This window comes from Leucopleurus acutus, assembly GCF_964270905.1.
Source record: "Leucopleurus acutus genome assembly, chromosome: 16".
NCBI classification, from domain to species: Eukaryota; Metazoa; Chordata; class Mammalia; order Artiodactyla; family Delphinidae; genus Leucopleurus; species Leucopleurus acutus.
In genome coordinates, this window is record NC_139158.1 from 44,875,674 (window position 1) to 44,884,490 (window position 8,817).

Below are 8,817 nucleotides of genomic sequence, written 5' to 3' on the forward strand. Positions count from 1 at the left end.
CAGAGGATCCTGTTCTTCACAGAATACTTGAAGGAGCCCTAGCTAAATATACCCCAACTACCGAACATCTTACACTAGTAGTTTCCTATACAAAAGTTAAAAAAAAAAACACCCTACCAAAAAACAACCCTAATCATTATTTCTTTTTTCCTTAATTAACCATTTTACTCTAAGTTTGGCTGGTGAAATCATGAGACTTTCTAGCCTAATGGTCTTGAGACATTTTTCTAGTTGCAAGATGCCTCCCCTATGGAGTTTTAATTACTAAGCTCAAAGCAAACTCTGAAATGGATACAGAAATCTGTGAAACAATGACATAGTTCCCAAAATTTGAAAAACAGGAGACTTAAGGCAGACGGTGACACCAAAAAGAGCCAGTCAAGTATTAAAATGGCACTCTGGAAATGGTTCATAGCAAAACCTAATTTTCTACTAGTTTTCATCATATGGGTGAAACTATCCAGTCAGCAGACAACAGATGCGGGCAGCACGATTAGGCCACACCAAGGCAACTTCCAGGAAAGTGACTTCTGGGGCCATGTGGCTTGCACTCATCCACAGCAAGACAGACTGGTCCCTCAACCTCACTGCGTACCTGGGAAAAGATAGTAAAAGTACTTCCATAAGAGGTAAAGACTAACAGGAACCTATAAGCTCACCCTGGAAAGATGTGAAAATGTAACGGAAAAGGAGCACCATGTGCTGATTTTAACAGCTTTTTTACTGGAGGAATTTATCGGTCATGTACACACCATAGGAAAATTATCCCCCCCCACCCCAAAGGTAATGCAGAAAAATTAGATTCATAAGAGAAGTATACGTACAAAGTAGGCAAAAATATGGTGCATGTTTTTGAAACAGAAAATATGAAAATAATTTCACTGTGAAATGCCTTGATTTGCGAGTTGGTACTTAGATTAACCAGATCCAACTGCTCTAATAAATCTCTAGTATATATGTTTTAGAATAACTGTTTTTAAAAAAATACCTATTTTTAAGCCAAAACATAAAATCTGTATTTGTGCACCCATGTATAAGTTATCCTCCTTGGTATCTTCATAGATCCAAGATGCTAAGAGATTAACAAAGTAATTTTTTAAAAAAATCTCAAGCCACAGATTAACAAATATACTTCCTCAAGTTTTCTGGGTTACCCTACTAAAAATAACTTATAATAATGTACTCTGGATTTTCAGATATAAATACCAGTCAATGGTTGGTTGGCCATTACATGACAAGTATAATTATCCTTAGAACTAGGTCATAGTATATAGAATGCCTTAACTTTTCTTAGTTCAAACCCTGTAATTTGACCCTAAAATTCGTAAGCATACCCTTTTCTGTGCTTTAAGCAGACACACTGACTTTGCAGTCTATACTTTGTAAGAGAGCAGGTAACTCTAGCACAGAAGAAACTATATAATGCGGCCTGGGGGATGACTTCAACGGCACCATTCCATTTTTATTTATCCAGACTGTTGCCTTCAGCCCTGCATTGAGGCCTCCTTGTATATCGGTTTCTAGTGTGTCACCAACCATCACACAGTCCCCAGGCTGTACTCCAAGGAGATCACAGGAGTAATAAAATATGGAAGGTGCCGGTTTCTCCTCTTTCTGCTCTCCACCTACAACAATAGCGTCAAAATAGGACTGACAGGCACAAGCCTTGATCTTCTCCCTCTGGGTCTGTTGTTCTCCATTTGTTAATAAAAGTAGGCGGACCTCCTTTCGAAGTTCAGTGAGCATGGCTTTGACATCTTCTGCTAGTGTCATATGCTGTAAACGTGTAGATTTCCACAGGAAATAACATTCTTCAGCTAATTTCCTATTGGCCGCACCACCTTTTGTTTCCTGGATTGCTTCTTCCCAGTGTGAAGTCCTGAGGTCAGTAATGCAGCTTTTAGAAGGATGAAAACATTCCTTGCTGAGCTTAACTTGAACTTTGTTACAGATGATTTCAGCCTCTTCTTTGTAATGGTATTTTGATTGTAAGAGCTTTATCACCTAAATAAAGGAAAATAACTCCATCAACATACTTCATGTCTTTAATACTTATCCTGTGAGCCTATAAACCCAGAGCACAGACAGATTCTAACTCCACTCCTCTGTCTTAAGGAAGCTCTATTACCACACCATTTCTGTTGGGAATTGGTCTTATTTTTAAAGAACACAAAAGTGAAGATTTCCCAACCTTTCTAGACAACTCATTCATATTTTTTTACCAATTTTTTCTAAGAAGATTCTTTATGTGTATATATATATATATATATATATATATATATATATATATATATAAAATAAAAATCCCTCATTTGTCAGTTTAAGTCTACCAACTTTCATTCTGGTCATGAAGACATGAAAATAAAACTGTGCTTATATTTAGTAAAACATAAAATTTCTAACAACTGATATTTAGACTCTTCCCAGAAATAACGCTAGTTCACCTAACCTTTCCTCATCTTATCCATTTTACGTTCTGAAGGCCTAAATTAGGTCCTAAAGGGGACCTAATTCTGTACTTTAAAAAATAGGCATATGTAGCTCTAATGGAATCAGGCATGTTCTGTGACCTCAGCAGTTTAATGATGGTGCTTCTTCCAAACTTAGGATTCCAGATAAAAAACTTCAAGTAGTTCTGAGTCTCCCTCTTTGTCACACTGGTTCTGAATCCCTTATCATAATCTTTCTTATGTTCCCACAGCTCTTTATCTTGACTTTTTATGAGATTAGGTTCTTATCCCTTTGGCCTATCTTCTTACCAAGATGCTAATGTGGCAAAGCATTATGCCCAGTACTCACATATATTATTTCTAATCTTTCCTGCAACTCTGCAAGGGAATTTCCTTTCTGAGATGAGGGAATGGAAGTTTAGACCTGATAAATAACTTGCCCCAGCTGAGATTTAAGCCCATACTTGCCTAACTCCACAGGCCACATGCTTGCGTTTATACCATGTATTCGGCACTGGAGACTGGACCCTTTGTCCTCATGAACTTATCTGGTGGGGAAAATAACCACCACAAATGCTGGGATGAGTGCCTTGACAGTCACACAAAAAACTGGAAATAAAATGTAAGGAGCAACCCCAGGGTTGTTGGGTAAGGAGGGCAGAGGAAGGAACATTTAAACCAAGGCGTTACCAAGCCCAAAGGTGGGGATGGGAGGAGGATAAAATCATTCTAGACAGAAGGAACAGCACAAAGACACAGTACTTGGAATTCTGTGAACTGGGAAAGGCAAGAAGCTGAGTTCAGCCACAGTGGAAGGCAAGTGAGGGCGAGTGCTAGAGATGAGGCTGGGTAGGCTGTAGCTACCGAAATTCCCTTGGCACACCTTATGCCCATACACGCCAAAGGCTTCATACTGCAAGTGCTTGGGCTTCTCTGCCTGGGAGTTTATCTCGCCATAGGGGCACCCATGCACATAGGCTGGAGCCAGAGTATAGCCCAAGAAGCAGGTCTCAACCAATAAGAAGCAGATATTGGTGGGTTGCCCCTTGGAAGGGACAAGTAAAGTATGTCTACATGTGTCTCCCAGAGTCCCCAACCGTTCACACAGTTCCCTGCTCATGAACACAGCCTGTATTAGATTCCTTCCCTTCCCTGTCTGACTCCACCACCCCCTACAGTGCTTCCTAGGGTCACCTTCCAAGTGAACTGCTTGCAGTTGAAGCCGCCTGTCCCAGGGACATCTGGGAAAGTCGATCATGCCAAGGCAATTTTGGCTCTTTGAGGATGAGGACAATGCACACAGCTGGGGCTAAAGATTTTCTGTTGTTGAAGTGAAGCAGTCAAAGTCAAGTTAAATTGTTACCCTAAACTCTATAGGGAATAAATGATCTGCTACTCACACCAGACACTCAATTCACCTACTGAAAAGGGGTAAGAGCTGAAGAGACACATTCTTCCTCAAGCTATTTGCGTTAATCACAAAACATAATAGTTAAGAAAAGTCTTACTAGTCAGAGAAAAATAAACCAGCCCTAAGAATTTTAGGTGAAGGGAAAACTTTGAAATTTCTTGCTTTATAAAGTTAAAATTCAATGAACAAATCAAGCCTTTTCAATCTCCATAGTTATGTCACCATCTTTTCTAGCAATGTCAACTAAATTACTCCTGAGCTATGACTGAAGGTCACTATACAGTTTTAGCAACGCTACTGCTACACAATAAAAGGACACAGGCCTCTAGGACTCCACAGTACTTGCGATGCAACAGGAACTGGCTCACAGTTCATAAATGAAAGCTCCCAATAAAGATCCAGTTTCCTATAAACTGCAATTGGCAGTTTGTTAAGCACATTCTTGGGATCTGAAAAAGCAGATTAGCTCACCTTAAAGGGGAGATTCTTGTAGAGGTATATTGCTCCCAAGTTTCAAAGCTGCCTTCCATTACATTCCCTGAATTAACTTTGCCATTTCATCACACAGAAACTAATTACTTATTCATTTGGAACAACAAGTGGCATTTTAATAATATTAACAGCTTTGGGAAAGATGTTTATCAGTCATTCACATATTCATATTAGTTCAAACAGAAATAATACCTAAGGTGAATTAGTCCACATTACTGGTGCAAACTCTCCTAACACCTGCACTGAGAGAATGGGAGTCTAAATTTAATTGGGGATGGAGGGAAAAGATCTCTAATTTAGAGGTGTGATGACATTCTGCATAAGGGTAAGTCAGGCCTGAAAAGGATTCTGAGTAGAATGAGCCCACTAGGCACGTACAGGCCTGAAGAAGGGAGAGCTAAGATAGTGAGAGAGGGGAGATCAATTTCTAGACACAACATAAACTCAAATTCCATCTACTTCAAAACTCTATTTAAGGCTCTATCGCAACACATACAAAAAGGAAACTCTGTCCTACTTCCTACTTTCTGGACCCAGACTTAAATACCATTAGTACTAGTGTTTAGCTGTGATTTAAAAAGACTTTTTGAGGGCCAGTGTGGGAACCATATAACACATATGATAAAGATATGAAGTGGCTGAATTCTAAATAAAACTATTTTAAAAAATACATGCTCACAAAACATGATGGCTGCATACAGACTAACAATTCAAGGAGCCCTCCTGTTATTTTTTTTTTTTGCGGTACGCGGGCCTCTCACTGCTGTGGTCTCTCCTGTTGCGGAGCACAGGCTCCGGATGCGCAGGCTCAGCGGCCATGGCTCACGGGCCCAGCCGCTCCGCGGCATGTGGGATCTTCCTGGACCGGGGCACAAACCCGTGTCCCCTGCATCGGCAGGCGGACTCTCAACCACTGCGCCACCAGGGGAGCCCCCTCCTGTTATTTTTAGTTCAAGTCTTTGTTCAAACATCATCTACTCTATGTGGCCTAATCTGACCAACCTATTTTAAAAATGCAATTCTTTCTCCCCTCCACTTTTTCTGACACACTTATAAATAAAAGCACATTTATTATGTTCACTGTCATACCCATTAGAAAGCAAACTCAAAAATGCAGAAATCTTTTTTGCTTTGTTTTCTGAGAAACCCCAATTTTCTGGAGAAGCCTTCTTCTTGAGTAGTGACACTGAAAGAGGGTGGAAATAGCTTTCCCAGATGATTTAAAAATAAATTAAAGCCGATAGCCAATATTTTGTAATAACTATAAATGGAAAGTAACCTTTAAAAATTGTATATATATAAAAAAAGAGGCTGAAAAAAGACAAAAAATTAAAGTGATATATAGTTAGTATGACTCCTTTTCCTCAAGCCCAAGGCAATGGCTGGACCTTTCCCCCTCCCTCCTTTCATAAATCATTCAGTGATTCAGAAAGCTGGCATGTTACTTTTGAATAGGCTAACATTTGTGGGTGTTGTATTCTTATGTGATAAAGCGATCCTAGATCCTCGTATAGTTAATTCTGCACATTTCATAGGATATTTATAAAGCAAATGGTAAGAGAACCAAGTCTGGAGAATTGGACTTTTATCCATCCATTCAACATTCACCCTGTGTCAAACACAGGGTGATGAATAAGATAGTTTGTTCCCTCTTAAGAAGCTCACTATTTAGCTGTGGGCATGTGAGTTGGAATGTGGAGGATGAACTGGACATGGGCAGAGGGGATGTGCAGGAGAGGACACACTTGGTGACAGAGTGGACGGTGGTATAATTCTGGAACACTGGACTGTATGTACTTCCCATGCATTACATTAAACCTAGCTGATAGGGGTTTTGAGAACTAATTTCACTATTCAAATATCACTATTTAAAGATTTGAGGCTTAGAGCAGTTAACTAACTTGTTCGGGTGCTTTCACCTAGGTATCGGGAGAGCTGTGATTCAATCTCAACTGTCTAATTTTAAAGCCTAAACTCTTGGCCTATAGCAAGGATTGGAATAAAACAAGAACTTAATGACAACACACTGGACTTGGCCTGCCAAAAACACACAGGTAAATATGTACAGTTTGCAGCTAGAGATACTGGAGACAATATAGCAGGGGATGGTGCCCCTGAGGTCAAGATCAAAGGCATGAAGGGACAGTCAACAGTGTATAATACTTCGGTAAAGTCATTAAGACAGACTTAAAATGTCCAGGATTCTGGCAATTTGGGAGGTGCCTATAAATGGTGAGTTTATTTCATACTAGTGGCAAAAACAAAAAAAACACACTACAGTGGTTTTGGGAATACACAGGAAGTAGAAACATGGAGATAATGGTATAGATTTCTCTTGAAAAACATGGCTGTCAAGAGAGGTAATATCTTGGGGAGAAATAAGGGTCCAAGGGAAGCGTTCTTTTTAAAGTACTGGGCATTTTAAAAGATTCTGCATGAATTATTCACATTTGCTTATTTTTTTTTAAGCTCAAAAATTGACATAGGTTTGTTGGCCTTTTTTTATTTTTTGAAATAATTGTATAAAATAATCGTTAACATTTTTCCAATGCATATTTTGGAGAATCATTCTGCTAAATTGTTATACACAGTATCTCAATTAATTCCCCAAAACAGTCTTTTAAAGTTGGCCGTAGTGTCGTATTGTAATACAGATGAGAAACTGAGGCACTGAGTTGAATTATTTGCCCGAGATCTCAGAGAAAATTGTGGAGCCAAGATTCAAATCCAAGAAATGTGCAAGCTGACTATTTATGATTAAACACTGATTATATTGCTTATGGAGTATCATAAGAGAGTGTAAAGACATCTTTATCAAACAAATAAAAACACAGTATTGGACGGGCTTCCCTGGTGGCGCAGTGGTTGAGAGTCCGCCTGCCGATGCAGGGGACACAGGTTCATGCCCCGGTCCGGGAAGATCCCACATGCCGCGGAGCGGCTGGGCCCGCGAGCCATGGCCGCTGAGCCTGCGCGTCCGAAGCCTGTGCTCCACAACGGGAGAGGCCACGACAGTGAGAGGCCCGCGTACCGCAAAAAAAAAAAAAAAAAAAAAAAAATAGAGTATTGGACAGATCCGAAAACGCAGCAGGTGTGGAATGCACCGAGAAAGAGGACGAAGAGGCTGAAGATCCAGGGAGACACAACCTAACTAATGAAGCATGAAGAGGACGGGACACTCAGGGCTGAAAGGATTTAGCTTCTGAAAGTGGGTTTTTCAAATATGGTAATCCTTAGTTTTCTCTTTAAAGCTGAATGCAGACGAAAGAAAGCAGGGGTGGCTTCGGGTCTTGAACAGCACGGGAAAGGTCTGAAAGAGCATCAGTAGGTACAGAAAGGGGAGGATGCGGCGGAGCAAGGCCTCGTGAAGGTAAACCTACTGAGGGTCACACCCACGGCAGGAACACCTGCGGAGAAAACTCCCTCGAGTCGATAAAGTCCAGGCTCAAAGGTCCAACGAAGAGCACGCGGTGGGAGACCAGCCTCCCGCGGTCAGTCCCGGAGAGCCGGGTGCCCGCTCGTCCCGGCGGGTCCAAACCTGTCCCGGCAGAAAGCCAGGCGCCTGGCGCGCGCCCGCCTTTCTGTGCGGAGGCGACTCTGCCCTTGTGGCAGTTTGGCGACATCCTTCCGGAAGCCCGAGCGCTGGGAGCGCCCTCAGGTCGCAGACTCCCCGCTCTCTGAGCGAGGCCGCCGCCGCGGGCCGGCACGAAGGGCCTCCGGGACCAGGGGCGCCGCCGCGGAGGGAGCCGACAGGGCAGTGGGCCGGCGGCCCAAGGGGAGAAGAGAGCGCGCGGGGCGGGGCGCCGGGCTCGCCGGAGGGAAGCAGTAGCCGGAACGTTACCTCCAACATGCCCTTCCGACTCGCCCCGGCCGTGTCGATGAGCGTGTTGTCCAAGTCGAAGAAGACAGCCCGCACCCGGCTCAGCCCCATGCCGCCGCCGCCTGCGCGACGCGCCAACTCGTAGCCGCCGCGCGCGCCTGCGCGAAACGGGCCGGCGGACGGGAAATACCGGGGCGCAGCCGCGAGGCTGCCCGACCCTTGCCCACCGGCGGGGAACTCCCGCGAGATGTCCCCATACCTGAGTGGCGCGGAACAGCGACGTCCCGCGAGACTCCGGAATCGTGGTCCTAGGGAGGGCCGGGGACTCGCCGCCGTCATGATGCTAGCGGTTGTCTGAGTCGCTGACGTGTAGGGGGTGGTCGGAAGCGCGGCTTCCTTCTTGGTGCCTCTCTGTGCTTATCTCTTTTCTCATTTTGCCCTCCTTGCGTGAGGAGGACGTCGTGACTGCCCGCGGGAGGTTTTCTGCGCCTTGTGGCCACCGGGAGGAGACAGAACAAGGGGCTTTTCCGGTCGGACCGGGTGTCCTGGCCCACGCAGCTCAGGCAGCTTCCAAGCGTGGCCGGGTCGCGGGTGTGTGTGTGTGGTTACGAGTCTGCGGCCCCGCTGGATGGCAGGAGCCGGCT

The 8,817-nt window shown here is 43.8% G+C and overlaps 1 protein-coding gene across 1 annotated transcript; it reads right to left on the minus strand.

Moving 5' to 3' along the window:
• Positions 1–781: 781 nt before the first annotated feature.
• Positions 782–8,284, minus strand: NANP (N-acetylneuraminic acid phosphatase; the record flags this gene model as incomplete). The annotated part of the gene is made up of 2 exons (XM_082856957.1): positions 782–2,004; positions 8,195–8,284. The coding sequence occupies 2 exons, from the start codon at positions 8,282–8,284 to the stop codon at positions 1,348–1,350; spliced, it is 747 nt and encodes a 248-aa protein (XP_082713083.1). The 3' UTR covers positions 782–1,347.
• Between the last annotated feature and the right edge of the window lie 533 nt (positions 8,285–8,817).